The 17,172-nt window shown below is 45.7% G+C and overlaps 1 protein-coding gene across 7 annotated transcripts in view; it reads left to right on the top strand.

Moving 5' to 3' along the window:
• Positions 1 to 17,172, top strand: part of LOC106574075 (nuclear factor 1 A-type) — a 283,951-nt gene that overhangs the window by 153,655 nt on the left and 113,124 nt on the right. For all 7 annotated transcript variants that reach the window (XM_045697325.1, XM_045697324.1, XM_045697328.1 and 4 more), the window contains exon 3: positions 5,394 to 5,456. In XM_045697325.1, coding sequence (XP_045553281.1) covers positions 5,394 to 5,456 — 63 coding nt within the window. The remainder of the gene's footprint in view (positions 1 to 5,393; positions 5,457 to 17,172) is intronic.

Below are 17,172 nucleotides of genomic sequence, written 5' to 3' on the forward strand. Positions count from 1 at the left end.
TTAGTCATATGAAGTTATTGGCCGTCGTAGAAGGAGCTGTGACACTAATTCTGTAATCTATTAATGCCTCCAATGAGGGCCGATAAATTCCATGACAGTGCATATTCATAACGCTGTAACAGTAATGAATGGCCCCTTATCCGGACGTTGATCTATGGTGCTGTGGGGGGGGGGGGGGCTTTAGCCGTAGTAGTGAGGGTGGGAGGTGAGCGAGCCCTATGCCAGGCGCGGCCCCTGGCTTTAGTCCTCCTCTCCTCCTCCCCTCAGACGGCGGGAGACAAAGAGTAAGAGCGGCTTGTTAGGGGACTTGTATAGAGGCTGAAGGCAACGTGAACAGGCTTCTGTGTTTCTGTGTGGTTTTTTTTCCTTCTCTTTTTGTTTTAATCAGGCAGGTTTTTTGTCATCCCCCCGCTCTCCTAGCTCTGAGGGTCCTCAACAGGAGCTCTGAGGGTCCTCAACAGGGAGTGATTGCAGATGTGACACACAGATTCTGGGTCTCACGCCTAATTTGCATATTTAATTAGCGAGGGGGGAAAGGCATGTGAGAGCGCCAGGGTAGAATATGGGGGCGGGAGGGGGGATCGGGGGGGCTGTGTGAAAATACCCCCTCACCCAAACCCAGCAGCACCCAGTCCCTTATCCCCGCTGAGCCCCCCGCTTTCAGCCGCCTCTGTTCGGTTGCTGGGGGGATGTTTTGTTCCTCGGGCCTCCAGATTGCCTTTGTTTTAAACTGTTGGAGCAGACCACAAATGCTGAGCAGAATGCAAACAAGTTCTCTCTAAATTGTTTACTTTGTCTTGCGAGTGGAGGGAAATTGATGGGCAATTTTTTTTATTTTGAGTGACACACTCTACTTTTTTCCCTCGCTTTTGCGCCTGTTTCACGTTCCATTCATGTATGATCTGAACGGTTTTTTTTAACGTTTCTCCGTGTCGTTGGTTTCTTCGGAAATGGACCGTTGCACTCTTCCCGACTGATCAAAGCCTTTAAAAAATGTTTTGTTGAGATAAACATTTGGTATTTATACTTCACTGGAAGTACTCGGTCTGATTTCTCAATCCAGCAATCGCCTCTACCAGAGAGAGAGAAGAAAACGCCATGGTTAGTTTTTACCTCAGCCTTGTTAAAACAACTACCTAGTCTTGGAACTATTTCAGTGCTCTGGCAAACCTCTTCTACTCATTTCAGTAGAATACAAGCAACCCTTTTCAGTGAATCAGCTTTCAGTCTATGAGTAGCAGCAATACCAGGCCCTGTCATCCTGTCACCCTAGCAAGCCGAGAATCATATCTCTTCTTCCCACTCCCAAAGTGGAGATAGGTAATATTTATCCCACTCCCAACAATTTTATCTGCAACCCGTCAGATCGATACAAGCCAGCAGCAGCTAAATCACCCAGAGGGTATGTTCCACTGCCATTTTGGCAGCAGTAAAAACCATAAATAGGAGAGGAGCCAGCTTCTTCCCCACAAGAACGGCGCTTGTTAAACATCACTTCCATCATTGCTGTCACCGCTAATGACACTGTTAAACATTCTCAGGTGGGGCCAAAAAATTGTCCATCAAATGTATGTTTTTTTCCTGGTTTATGAGTGATGGAGGCTGTTGTTGCGGCAGGCTGTTGTTGCGGCAGGCTGTTGTTGCGGCAGGCTGTTGTTGCGGCAGGCTGTTGTTGCATTAGGCTTATGTTTTCACCAAAAGTCTAATTCTCCTTTACCTTTCCCACCAGCAAATTCCCCCGCTCCTTACCCATTCCACCTCCGACAGACACCTCAGAAAAACCCCTGACATCCCCAGAAAACCCCCCCTGACATCCCCAGAATACCCCCTGACATCCCCAGAAACCTCCCCCGACATCCCCAGAAAACCCCCCCTGACATCCCCAGAAAACCCCCTGACATCCCCAGAAAACCCCCCCTGACATCCCCAGAAAACCCCTGACATCCCCAGAAAACCCCCCCTGACATCCTCAGAAAACCCCCCTGACATCCTCAGAAAACCCCCCTGACATCCCCAGAAAACCCCCCTGACATCCCCAGAAAACCCCCCTGACACCTGACACACAACACCGTTCAACACAGACACCCACATCTAGCTTAGTGGACTGTACTGTAAAGACGGTGACATCCTAAATAGCACTGTAAAGACGGTGAAATACTGAATAGTACAGTAAAGACACTGATACACTGGATAGTACTGTAAAGACGCTGACACACTGGATAGTACTGTAAAGACGGTGATACACTGGATATTACTGTAAAGATGGTGATACACTGGATATTACTGTAAAGACGGTGAAATACTGAATAGTACAGTAAAGACACTGACACACTGGATAGTACTGTAAAGACGCTGACACACTGGATAGTACTGTAAAGACGGTGATACACTGGATCGTACTGTAAAGACGGTGACACACTGGATAGTACTGTAAAGATGGTGATACACTGGATAGTACTGTTTTGACGCTGACTCACTGGATAGTACTGTAAAGATGGTGACACACTGGATAGTACTGTAAAGACGCTGACACACTGGATAGTACTGTAAAGACGGTGAAATACTGAATAGTACAGTAAAGACACTGACACACTGGATAGTACTGTAAAGACGCTGACACACTGGATAGTACTGTAAAGACGGTGATACACTGGATAGTACCGTAAAGACGCTGACACACTGGATAGTACTGTAAAGACGGTGACATACTGAATAGTACAGTAAAGACACTGACACACTGCATAGTACCGTAAAGACACTGACACACTGGATAGTACTGTAAAGACGCTGACACACTGGATATTACTGTAAAGACGGTGATACACTGGATAGTACTGTAAAGACGGTGACACACTGGATAGTACTGTAAAGACGCTGACACACTGGATAGTACTGTAAAGACACTGACACACTGGATAGTACTGTAAAGACGCTGACACACTGGATAGTACTGTAAAGACACTGACACACTGGATAGTACCGTAAAGACGGTGACACACTGGATAGTACTGTAAAGACACTGACACACTGGATAGTACTGTAAAGACGGTGACGCACTGGATAGTACTGCACAGACGCTCACACACTGGATAGTACAGTAAAGACACTGACACACTGGATAGTACAGTAAAGACACTGACACACTGGATAGTACTGTAAAGATGCTGACACACTGGAATGTACTGTAAAGACGCTGACACACTGGAATGTACGGTAAAGACTATATGAGAGGCAGGCAGTCAAAGTCACTACGGTGGAGCTAGCATTGACCAACCAAACTAGACTAATCAAGACCAGCCAGTAGTCTACAGTAGCTTTACCCCACAGCCTGTCTGCAGACTGTCTGTCTGTCTTAAAGCTACTTTTGCAGTCCTACGCTGTGGGGCTCTGGCTGTGCCAGTGTACAGTCGATGCACAGGCCAGGGGGGGAGACAGACGCCGGCATCGATCGCAGAGCTGGAGACACGAGGACTAGGGTTTCACCTGCGCGCGAACACACACACACACACACACAGAGTAGCCTACGGGTTGGGTTTGCTCTCTCAGACAGTGGGCAACCCCGACCGCACACACACACGCACAGTTACAGTACTATAGTGATAAATGCGAAGAGACCAATGTGTTTGGGGAATGACGCTATGCAAGTTCAATTTGATAGAAATGAGTATTGTGGCTAAAGAAATCAAATCAAGTCAGATTGTATTGGTCACATACACATTTTAACAGATGTTATTGATCACATACACATATTTAACAGATGTTATTGGTGACATACACATATTTAACAGATGTTATTGGTCCATACACATATTTAACAGATGTTATTGGTCCATACACATATTTAACAGATGTTATTGGTCACATATTTAACAGATGTTATTGGTCACATATTTAACAGATGTTATTGGTCCATACACATATTTAACAGATGTTATTGGTCCATACACATATTTAACAGATGTTATTGGTCCATACTGATATTTAACAGATGTTATTGGTCCATACTCATATTTAACAGATGTTATTGGTCCATACTCATATTTAACAGATGTTATTGGTCCATACACATATTTAACAGATGTTATTGGTCCATACACATATTTAACAGATGTTATTGGTCCATACACATATTTAACAGATGTTATTGGTCCATACACATATTTAACAGATGTTATTGGTCCATACACATATTTAACAGATGTTATTGGTCCATACACATATTTAACAGATGTTTTTGGTCACATATTTAACAGATGTTATTGGTCACATATTTAACAGATGTTATTGGTCCATACACATATTTAACAGATGTTATTGGTCCATACACATATTTAACAGATGTTATTGGTCCATACACATATTTAGCAGGTGTTATTGGTCCATACACATATTTAACAGATGTTATTGGTGACATACACATATTTAACAGATGTTATTGGTCCATACACATATTTAACAGATGTTATTGGTCCATACACATATTTAACAGATGTTATTGGTCCATACACATATTTAACAGATGTTATTGGTCCATACACATATTTAACAGATGTTATTGGTCACATATTTAACAGATGTTATTGGTCCATACACATATTTAACAGATGTTATTGGTCCATACACATATTTAACAGATGTTATTGCTCCATACACATATTTAACAGATGTTATTGCTCCATACACATATTTAACAGATGTTATTGGTCCATACACATATTTAACAGATGTTATTGGTCCATACACATATTTAACATATGTTATTGGTCCATACACATATTTAACAGATGTTATTGGTCACATATTTAACAGATGTTATTGGTCCATACACATATTTAACATATGTTATTGGTCCATACACATATTTAACAGATGTTATTGGTCACATATTTAACAGATGTTATTGGTCCATACACATATTTAACAGATGTTATTGGTCCATACACATATTTAACAGATGTTATTGGTCACATACATATATTTAACAGATGTTATTACAGGTGTAGTGAAATGTTTGTGTTCCTAGCTCCAACAGTGCAGTAATATCTAACAATACACAACAATACACACAAATCTAAAAAACATGTTGGAATACATAAATACTAGGACGAGCCATGTTGGAGTGGGATTGACCAAAATACAGTAGAATAGAATACAGTATATACATATGAAATGAGTAAAACAGTATGTAAACATTATTAAAGTTAACCCATCCAAGTGTTTTTATGGATTCTGCATGTTTCACAATCTAATCTTATCGTTTATATATCCATGAGATCTCCTTGTTAAATAAAACCGTGCCATTTTGGCTCATCTGAAAGTTGGACTGCTTGTGAGACCCTTGCTCCAGTCCCTTACGGCCTCTCACCTTCCTCTCTCTCTCTCTCTCTCTGTAGATGGCCAGTCAGACAGTCCCAACCAGCAGAGTGAGTCTGATATCAAGGAGCAGCCTGAGAACGGTAAGAGTCTAATGACAGTACAACTACTGTAGCATACTAGTAAAATCATTGAACAAGAGAACCAGTTACCTCTGTCTCAACCTAATATAACATGAGTGTACAAAACATTAGGAACACCTGCTCTTTCCATGACAGACTGACCAGGTGAATCCAGGTGAAAGTTATGATCCCTTATTGACGTCACCTGTTACATTATTTTCCTTCAGTGTAGATGAAGGGGAGGAGACACGTTAAAGAAGGATTTTTAAGCCTTGAGACAATTGAAATATGGATTCTGTATGAGTGCCATTCAGAGGGTGAATGGGCAAGACAAAAGTGCCTTTGAACAGGATATGGTAGTAGGTGCCAGGCGCACCGGTTTGAGTGTGTCAAGAACTGCAACGCTGCTGAGTTTTTCATGCTCAACAGTTTCCTGTGTGTATCAAGAATATTCCACCACGCAAAGGACATCTAGCCAACTTGACACAACTGTGGGAAACATTGGAGTCAACAGGGGCCAGCATCCCTGTGGAACACTTACAACACCTTGTAGAGTCCATGCCCTGATGAATTGAGTCTGTTCTGTCAGCAAAATGGGGTGCAACTCAATCTTAAGAAGGTGTTACTAATGTTTTGTACATTCAGTGTATAGCATACATTGTCACCTGTCACCTCAACCTAATCTGTAGTTCACCTGTCACCTCAACCTAATCTGTAGTTCACCTGTCACCTCAACCTAATCTGTAGTTCACCTGTCACCTCAACCTAATCTGTAGTTCACCTGTCACCTCAACCTAATCTGTAGTTCACCTGTCACCTCAACCTAATCTGTAGTTCACCTGTCACCTCAACCTAATCTGTAGTTCACCTGTCACCTCAACCTAATCTGTAGTTCACCTGTCACCTCAACCTAATCTGTAGTTCACCTGTCACCTCAAGCTAATCTGTAGTTCACCTGTCACCTCAACCTAATCTGTAGTTCACCTGTCACCTCAACCTAATCTGTAGTTCACCTGTCACCTCAACCTAATCTGTAGTTCACCTGTCACCTCAACCTAATCTGTAGTTCACCGGTCACCTCAACCTAATCTGTAGTTCACCTGTCACCTCAACCTAATCTGTAGTTCACCTGTCACCTCAACCTAATCTGTAGTTCACCTGTCACATCAACCTAATCTGTAGTTCACCTGTCTTCTCAACCTAATCTGTAGTTCACCTGTCACATCAACCTAATCTGTAGTTCACCGGTCACCTCAACCTAATCTGTAGTTCACCGGTCACCTCAACCTAATCTGTAGTTCACCGGTCACCTCAACCTAATCTGTAGTTCACCGGTCACCTCAACCTAATCTGTAGTTCACCGGTCACCTCAACCTAATCTGTAGTTCACCGGTCACCTCAACCTAATCTGTAGTTCACCTGTCACCTCAACCTAATCTGTAGTTCACCGGTCACCTCAACCTAATCTGTAGTTCACCGGTCACCTCAACCTAATCTGTAGTTCACCGGTCACCTCAACCTAATCTGTAGTTCACCGGTCACCTCAACCTAATCTGTAGTTCACCTGTCACCTCAACCTAATCTGTAGTTCACCTGTCACCTCAACCTAATCTGTAGTTCACCTGTCACATCAACCTAATCTGTAGTTCACCGGTCACCTCAACCTAATCTGTAGTTCACCGGTCACCTCAACCTAATCTGTAGTTCACAGGTCACATCAACCTAATCTGTAGTTCACCGGTCACCTCAACCTAATCTGTAGTTCACCGGTCACCTCAACCTAATCTGTAGTTCACCTGTCACCTCAACCTAATCTGTAGTTCACCGGTCACCTCAACCTAATCTGTAGTTCACCGGTCACCTCAACCTAATCTGTAGTTCACCTGTCACCTCAACCTAATCTGTAGTTCACCGGTCACCTCAACCTAATCTGTAGTTCACCGGTCACCTCAACCTAATCTGTAGTTCACCGGTCACCTCAACCTAATCTGTAGTTCACCGGTCACCTCAACCTAATCTGTAGTTCACCTGTCACCTCAACCTAATCTGTAGTTCACCGGTCACCTCAACCTAATCTGTAGTTCACCGGTCACCTCAACCTAATCTGTAGTTCACCTGTCACCTCAACCTAATCTGTAGTTCACCTGTCACCTCAACCTAATCTGTAGTTCACCTGTCACCTCAACCTAATCTGTAGTTCACCTGTCACCTTAACCTAAGACTACACACACCTCACACAACCCCTCTAGAATACACACCTGATCACACAGACACATCACCTGAACATGGACCCTTATCCCCTGGCCTCTAACCCCTACATTCTGTTTTAGATATAAAGGGTTAAGGTATGGTTGATAGCTATGTTGACAATTACATCCCACACAGGATACATCCTGGAAAGTACAGTTGAATGGCCTGATATACAATTCTCTATTTCATCTGTCTGTCTGTCTGTCTTCCTGTGTGCTCTCCCTCAGCATGAGCAGACACACACACACACACACACATCCTGTGTAACCTGCATTTGACCCTGGCGGTTAGAATAGAGAGACTGTGGTTTCTATGCCACGACAACACAGACTCCTCCCCCTCTCTTCTCCCCTCTCCTCCCCCTCTCCTCTCACCTCCTTCCCTTCTCTCACCTCCTTCCCTTCTCTCACCTCCTTCCCTTCTCTCACCTCTTCTCCCCTCTCCTCCCCCTCTCCTCTCACCTCCTTCCCTTCTCTCACCTCCTCTCCCCTCCTCCCCCTCTTCTCTCACCTATTCCCCATCTTCTCTCACCTCTCCTCCCCCTCTTCTCTCACCTCTCCTCCCCCTCTTCTCCCCTCTCCTCTCACCTCCTTCCCTTCTCTCCCCTCCTCTCCCCTCCTCCCCCTCTTCTCTCACCTATTCCCCTCTTCTCTCACCTCTCCTCCCCCTCTCCTCTCACCTCCTTCCCTTCTCCTCTCACCTCCTTCCCTTTTCCTCTCACCTCCTCTCCCCTCCTCCCCCTCTTCTCTCACCTATTCCCCCTCTCTTCTCCCCTCTCCTCCCCCTCTTCTCCCCTCTCCTCCCCCTCTTCTCCCCTCTCCTCCCCCTCTTCTCCCCTCTCCTCCCCCTCTCCTCTCACCTCCTTCCCTTCTCTCACCTCCTCTCCCCTCCTCCGCCTCTTCTCTCACCTATTCCCCCTCTTCTCTCACCTATTCCCCCTCTTCTCTCACCTCTCCTCCCCCTCTCTTCTCCCCTCTCCTCCCCCTCTTCTCCCCTCTCCTCCCCCTCTTCTCCCCTCTCCTCCCCCTCTCCTCTCACCTCCTTCCCTTCTCTCACCTTCTCTCCCCTCCTCCCCCTCTTCTCTCACCTATTCCCCCTCTTCTCTCACCTCTCCTCCCTCTCTTCTCTCCCCTCTCCTCCCCCTCTTCTCCCCTCTCCTCACCTTCTTCTCTCACCTCCTCCCCTCTTCTCTCACCTCCTCTCCCCTCCTCCCCCTCTTCTCTCACCTCCCCCTCTTCTCTCACCTCCCCCTCTTCTCTCACCTCCTCCCCCTCTTCTCTCACCTCCTCCTCCTTTTCTCTCACCTCCTCCTCCTTTTCTCTCACCTCCCCCTCTCCTCTCACCTCCCCCTCTCCTCTCACCTCCTCCCCTCTTCTCTCCCCTCCTCCCCCTCTTCTCTGCTCCCCCTCTTCTCTCACCTTCTCCCCCTCTTCTCTCACCTCCTTCCCTTCTCCTCTCACCTCCTCTCCCCTCCTCCCCTCTTCTCTCACCTCCTCCCCCTCTTCTCTCACCTCCTCCCCCTCTTCTCTCACCTCCTCCCCCTCTTTTCTCACCTCCCCCTCTTTTCTCACCTCCCCCTCTTCTCTCACCTCCTCCCCTCTCCTCTCACCTCCTCCCCTCTCCTCTCACCTCCTCCCCCTCTTCTCTCACCTCCTCTCACCCCCTCCCTCCACCTCTTCTCTCACATCCTCCCCTCTTCTCTCACCTTCTCCCCCTCTTCTCTCACCTCCCCCTCTCCTCTCACCTCCTCTCCTCCCACTCTCTTCTCACCTCCTCTCCTCCCCTCTCCTTTCACCGCCTCTCCTCCCCTCTCCTTTCACCACCTCTCCTCCCCCTCTCCTCTCACCTCCTCTCCTCCCACTCTCCTCTCACCTCTTCTCCTCCCCTCTCCTTTCACCGCCTCTCCTTCCCCTCTCCTCTCACCTCCTCCCCCTCTTCTCTCACCTTCTTCCCCTCTTCTCTCACCTCCCCCTCTCCTCTCACCTCCTCACCTCCCCCCTCTCCTCTCACCTCCTCTCACCCCCTCCCCCTCTTCTCTCACCTCCTCCCCTCTTCTCTCACCTCCCCCTCTCCTCTCACCTCCTCTCCTCCCCCTCTTCTTTCACCTCCCCCTCTCCTCTCACCTCCTCTCTCCTTTCCTCCCCCTCTTCTCTCACCTCCTCCCCTCTTCTCTCAACTCGTCACTCGCCTCTCCTCTGCTCTCCTTCCCCCCGCTACCGCTGTCATCAGCACAGGAAAACATGCTGTGTGTGTGTGAGGGAAAGTGTGTGTGTGTTTTGTGTGTGCGCGTGCAAGAGTGTGTCTATCTGTGTGTGTGTGTGTGTTTTAGAGCAAGTGTGCATCTGTGCGCGAGAGTGTGTGCATGTGTGTATCTGTGTGAGTATGTGTGTGTTGTTTTTCCTGTTAAACCTTGACCCGTGGGTCTAGGCGCTATGTGTCGTTTGACAAAGCCAGACTGGTGTCTTTGTTGGACAAGAAGCTTGTTGTTAGGTTAGGGTTAGACTTGTTGTTAGGTTAGGGTTAGGCTTGTTGTTAGGTTAGGGTTAGGCTTGTTGTTAGGTTATGGTTAGGCTTGTTGTTAGGTTAGGGTTAGGCTTGTTGTTAGGTTAGGGTTAGGCTTGTTGTTAGGTTAGGGTTAGGCTTGTTGTTAGGTTAGGGTTATGCTTGTTGTTAGGTTAGGGTTATGCTTGTTGTTAGGTTAGGGTTAGGCTTGTTGTTAGGTTAGGGTTAGGATTGTTGTTAGGTTAGGGTTAGACTTGTTGTTAGGTTAGGGTTATGCTTGTTGTTAGGTTAGGGTTAGGCTTGTTGTTAGGTTAGGGTTAGGCTTCTTGTTAGGTTAGGGTTAGGCTTGTTGTTAGGTTAGGGTTAGGCTTCTTGTTAGGTTAGGGTTAGAGTTGTTGTTAGGTTAGGGTTAGGCTTGTTGTTAGGTTAGGGTTAGAGTTGTTGTTAGGTTAGGGTTAGGCTTGTTGTTAGGTTAGGGTTAGGCTTGTTGTTAGGTTAGGGTTATGCTTGTTGTTAGGTTAGGGTTAGGCTTGTTGTTAGGTTAGACTTGTTGTTAGGTTAGGGTTATGCTTGTTGTTAGGGTTAGGGTTAGACTTGTTGTTAGGTTAGGGTTATGCTTGTTGTTAGGTTAGGGTTAGACTTGTTGTTAGGTTAGGGTTAGGCTTGTTGTTAGGTTAGGGTTAGTGTTGTTGTTAGGTTAGGGTTATGCTTGTTGTTAGGTTAGGGTTAGACTTGTTGTTAGGTTAGGGTTAGACTTGTTGTTAGGGTTAGGCTTGTTGTTAGGTTAGGGTTATGCTTGTTGTTAGGTTAGGGTTATGCTTGTTGTTAGGTTAGGGTTATGCTTGTTGTTAGGTTAGGGTTATGCTTGTTGTTAGGGTTATGCTTGTTGTTAGGTTAGGGTTATGCTTGTTGTTAGGTTAGGGTTAGGCTTGTTGTTAGGTTAGGGTTAGGCTTGTTGTTAGGTTAGGGTTAGGCTTGTTGTTAGGTTAGGGTTAGACTTGTTGTTAGGTTAGGGTTAGACTTGTTGTTAGGTTAGGGTTAGACTTGTTGTTAGGTTAGGGTTATGCTTGTTGTTAGGTTAGGGTTAGGGTTGTTGTTAGGTTAGGGTTATGCTTGTTGTTAGGTTAGGGTTATGCTTGTTGTTAGGTTATGGTTAGGCTTGTTGTTAGGTTAGGGTTAGGCTTGTTGTTAGGTTAGGGTTAGGCTTGTTGTTAGGTTAGAGTTAGTGTTGTTGTTAGGTTAGGGTTATGCTTGTTGTTAGGTTAGGGTTATGCTTGTTGTTAGGTTAGGGTTATGCTTGTTGTTAGGTTAGGGTTAGGCTTGTTGTTAGGTTAGGGTTAGACTTGTTGTTAGGTTAGGGTTATGCTTGTTGTTAGGTTAGGGTTAGGCTTGTTGTTAGGTTAGGGTTAGGCTTGTTGTTAGGTTAGGGTTAGGCTTGTTGTTAGGTTAGGGTTAGGCTTGGTGTTAGGTTAGGGTTATGCTTGTTGTTAGGTTAGGGTTAGACTTGTTGTTAGGTTAGGGTTAGGCTTGTTGTTAGGTTAGGGTTAGACTTGTTGTTAGGTTAGGGTTAGACTTGTTGTTAGGTTAGGGTTAGGCTTGTTGTTAGGTTAGAGTTAGTGTTGTTGTTAGGTTAGGGTTAGGCTTGTTGTTAGGTTAGGGTTATGCTTGTTGTTAGGTTATGGTTAGGCTTGTTGTTAGGTTAGGGTTAGGCTTGTTGTTAGGTTAGGGTTAGGCTTCTTGTTAGGTTAGGGTTAGAGTTGTTGTTAGGTTAGGGTTAGGCTTGTTGTTAGGTTAGGGTTAGAGTTGTTGTTAGGTTAGGGTTAGGCTTGTTGTTAGGTTAGGGTTATGCTTGTTGTTAGGGTTATGCTTGTTGTTAGGTTAGGGTTAGGCTTGTTGTTAGGTTAGACTTGTTGTTAGGTTAGGGTTATGCTTGTTGTTAGGGTTAGGGTTAGACTTGTTGTTAGGTTAGGGTTAGACTTGTTGTTAGGTTAGGGTTATGCTTGTTGTTAGGTTAGGGTTAGGCTTGTTGTTAGGTTAGGGTTAGACTTGTTGTTAGGTTAGGGTTAGGCTTGTTGTTAGGTTAGGGTTAGTGTTGTTGTTAGGTTAGGGTTATGCTTGTTGTTAGGTTAGGGTTAGACTTGTTGTTAGGTTAGGGTTAGACTTGTTGTTAGGTTAGGGTTAGGCTTGTTGTTAGGTTAGGGTTATGCTTGTTGTTAGGTTAGGGTTATGCTTGTTGTTAGGTTAGGGTTAGGGTTGTTGTTAGGTTAGGGTTATGCTTGTTGTTAGTTTAGGGTTATGCTTGTTGTTAGGTTAGGGTTATGCTTGTTGTTAGGTTAGGGTTATGCTTGTTGTTAGGTTAGGGTTAGACTTGTTGTTAGGTTAGGGTTATGCTTGTTGTTAGGTTAGGGTTATGCTTGTTGTTAGGTTAGGGTTATGCTTGTTGTTAGGGTTATGCTTGTTGTTAGGGTTATGCTTGTTGTTAGGTTAGGGTTAGGGTTGTTGTTAGGGTTATGCTTGTTGTTAGGTTAGGGTTATGCTTGTTGTTAGGGTTATGCTTGTTGTTAGGTTAGGGTTAGACTTGTTGTTAGGTTAGGGTTATGCTTGTTGTTAGGTTAGGGTTATGCTTGTTGTTAGGTTATGGTTAGGCTTGTTGTTAGGTTAGGGTTAGGCTTGTTGTTAGGTTAGGGTTAGGCTTGTTGTTAGGTTAGAGTTAGTGTTGTTGTTAGGTTAGGGTTATGCTTGTTGTTAGGTTAGGGTTATGCTTGTTGTTAGGTTAGGGTTAGACTTGTTGTTAGGTTAGGGTTAGGCTTGTTGTTAGGTTAGGGTTAGACTTGTTGTTAGGTTAGGCTTAGGCTTGTTGTTAGGTTAGGGTTATGCTTGTTGTTAGGTTAGGGTAATGCTTGTTGTTAGGTTATGGTTAGGCTTGTTGTTAGGTTAGGGTTAGGCTTGTTGTTAGGTTAGGGTTATGCTTGTTGTTAGGTTAGGGTTAGGCTTGTTGTTAGGTTAGGGTTAGACTTGTTGTTAGGTTAGGGTTAGACTTGTTGTTAGGTTAGGGTTAGACTTGTTGTTAGGTTAGGGTTAGGCTTGTTGTTAGGTTAGGGTTAGGCTTGTTGTTAGGTTAGGGTTAGACTTGTTGTTAGGTTAGGGTTAGACTTGTTGTTAGGTTAGGGTTATGCTTGTTGTTAGGTTAGGGTTAGGCTTGTTGTTAGGTTAGGGTTAGGCTTGTTGTTAGGTTAGAGTTAGTGTTGTTGTTAGGTTAGGGTTAGACTTGTTGTTAGGTTAGGGTTATGCTTGTTGTTAGGTTAGGGTTAGGCTTGTTGTTAGGTTAGGGTTAGGCTTGTTGTTAGGGTTATGCTTGTTGTTAGGTTAGGGTTAGGCTTCTTGTTATGTTAGGGTTAGACTTGTTGTTAGGTTAGGGTTAGACTTGTTGTTAGGTTAGGGTTAGGCTTGTTGTTAGGTTAGGGTTAGGCTTGTTGTTAGGTTAGGGTTAGACTTGTTGTTAGGTTAGGGTTAGGCTTGTTGTTAGGTTAGGGTTATGCTTGTTGTTAGGTTAGGGTTAGACTTGTTGTTAGGGTTAGGTTTAGACTTGTTGTTAGGTTAGGGTTAGACTTGTTGTTAGGTTAAGGGTTAGACTTGTTGTTAGGTTAGGGTTAGGCTTGTTGTTAGGTTAGGGTTAGGCTTGTTGTTAGGTTAGGGTTATGCTTGTTGTTAGGTTAGGGTTAGACTTGTTGTTAGGTTAGGGTTAGACTTGTTGTTAGGTTAGGGTTATGCTTGTTGTTAGGTTAGGGTTAGGCTTGTTGTTAGGTTAGGGTTAGGCTTGTTGTTAGGTTAGGGTTAGGCTTGTTGTTAGGTTAGGGTTATGCTTGTTGTTAGGTTAGGGTTATGCTTGTTGTTAGGTTAGGGTTAGGCTTGTTGTTAGGTTAGGGTTAGGCTTGTTGTTAGGTTAGGGTTAGACTTGTTGTTAGGTTAGGGTTAGGCTTGTTGTTAGGTTAGGGTTAGGCTTGTTGTTAGGTTAGGGTTAGGGTTGTTGTTAGGTTAGGGTTAGGCTTGTTGTTAGGTTAGGGTTAGACCTGTTGTTAGGTTAGGGTTAGGCTTGTTGTTAGGTTAGGGTTAGACTTGTTGTTAGGTTAGGGTTATGCTTGTTGTTAGGTTAGGGTTATGCTTGTTGTTAGGTTAGGGTTATGCTTGTTGTTAGGTTAGGGTTAGGCTTGTTGTTGGGTTAGGGTTATGCTTGTTGTTAGGTTAGGGTTAGACTTGTTGTTAGGTTAGGGTTAGGCTTGTTGTTAGGTTAGGGTTAGGCTTGTAGTTAGGGTTAGACTTGATGTTAGGGTTAGACTTGTTGGGTTAGGGTTAGACTTGATGTTGAGATAAAGAACATCGATTATGCTATTCTTTGCACCCTCTACTGCAGCCTGCAGCAAACACACTGAGGGAGAGAGAGGGACACACACACACTCACAGAGAGAGGTACACACACACTGATAGAGAGAGGAACACACACACTGATAGAGAGAGGAACACACACACACTGATAGAGAGAGGGACACACACACTGATAGAGAGAGGAACACACACACTGATAGAGAGAGGAACACACACACTGATAGAGAGAGGGACACACACACTGATAGAGAGAGGGACACACACACTGATAGAGAGAGGGACACACACACTGATAGAGAGAGGGACACACACACTGATAAGAGGAACACACACACTGATGGAGAGAGGGACACACACACTGACAGAGAGAGGGACACACACATTGATAGAGAGAGGGACACACACACTGATAGAGAGAGGGACACACACACTGATAGAGAGAGGGACACACACACTGATAGAGAGAGGGACACACACTGAAAGAGAGAGGGACACACACAGAGAGAGAGGGACACACACAGAGAGAGAGAGAGAGAGAGAGAGAGAGAGAGAGAGAGCGAGAGAGAGCGAGAGAGAGGGAGAGAGAGAGAGAGAGAGAGAGAGAGAGAGAGAGAGAGAGACACACACACAGAGAGAGACACACACACACAGAGAGAGAGAGACACACACACACAGAGAGAGAGAGACACACACACACTGAGAGAGACACACACACTGAGCGAGAGAGACACACACACTGAGAGAGAGAGACACACACAGAGAGAGACTGAGAGAGACACACACAGAGAGAGACTGAGAGAGAGAGAGGGACACACACTGAGAGAGAGAGGGACACACACACTGAGAGAGAGGGGCACACACACTGAGAGAGAGGGGCACACAGAGAGAGAGAGGGGCACACAGAGAGAGAGAGGGACACACAGAGAGAGAGAGGTGCACACACACACTGAGAGAGGGACACACTGAGAGAGAGGGGGACACACACTGAGAGAGGGGCACACAGTGAAATAGAGAGGACACACTGAGAGAGAGAGGACACACAGAGAGGACACACTGAGAGAGACAGTAACACACACACACTGAGAGAGAGGAACACACTGAGAGAGAGAGGGACACACACTGAGAGAGAGAGGGACACACACTGAGAGAGAGAGGAACACACACACAGAGAGAGAGGAACACACACAGAGAGAGAGAGGAACACAGAGAGAGAGGAACACACACACAGAGAGAGGAACACACATAGAGCGAGGAACACACACACACACACACAGAGAGAGGAACACACAGAGAGAGAGAGAGAGAGAGAGAGCGAGACACACACACACACACACACACACACACAGAGGAACACACACACACAGAGAGGAACACACACACAGAGAGGAACACACACACAGAGAGGAACACACAGAGAGGAACACACACACACACAGAGGAACACACACACACACAGAGAGGAACACAAACACACTGAGAGAGAGAGGTGAAAGAGTAACACACATACTGACATAGAGAGAGAGGGACACACACTGAGAGAGAGAGGGACACACACTGAGAGAGAGAGGACACACACTGAGAGAGAGAGGAACACACTGAGAGAGAGAGGAACACACACTGAGAGAGAGAGGCACACACTGAGAGAGAGAGGCACACACTGAGAGAGAGAGACACACACTGAGAGAGAGAGGAACACACACTGAGAGAGAGAGGCACACTGAGAAAGAGAGGAACACTGATACAGAGAGGAACACACTGAGAGAGAGAGGGGAACACACACTGAGAGAGAGAGGAACACTGAGAGAGAGAGGAACACACTGAGAGAGAGAGGGACACACACTGAGAGAGAGAGGAACACACACTGAGAGAGAGAGAGGAACACACTGAGAGAGAGAGGGACACACACTGAGAGAGAGAGGAACACACACTGAGAGAGAGAGGAACACACACTGAGAGAGAGAGACACACACTGAGAAAGAGAGAAACACACTGAGAAAGAGAGGAACACACACTGAGAGAGAGAGGAACACACTGAGAGAGAGAGGAACACACACTGAGAGAGAGAGGAACACACTGAGAGAGAGAGAAACACACTGAGAGAGAGAGGCACACACTGAGAAAGAGAGAGAGGGACACACACTGAGAGAGAGAGGGACACACACTGAGAGAGAGAGGAACACACACTGAGAGAGAGAGGACCACACACTGAGAGAGAGAGGGACACACACTGAGAGAGAGAGGAACACACACTGAGAAAGAGAGGGGAACACACACTGAGAGAGAGAGGGACACTGAGAGAGAGAGGGACACACACTGAGAGAGAGAGAAACACACTGAGAGAGAGAGGGACACACACTGAGAGAGAGAGGAACAAACACTGAGAGAGGAACACACTGAGAAAGAGAGAAACACACTGAGAAAGAGAGAGAGGGACACACTGCGAGAGAGAGGAACACACACTGAGAGAGAGAGGGACACACACTGAGAGAGAGAGGGACACACACTGAGAGAGAGAGGAACACACTGAGAGAGAGAGGAACACACTGAGAGAGAGAGGGACACACACTGAGAGAGAGAGGAACACACACTGAGAGAGAGAGGG

The sequence above is a fragment of the Salmo salar genome, chromosome ssa16, assembly GCF_905237065.1.
Source record: "Salmo salar chromosome ssa16, Ssal_v3.1, whole genome shotgun sequence".
NCBI lineage: Eukaryota > Metazoa > Chordata > Actinopteri > Salmoniformes > Salmonidae > Salmo > Salmo salar.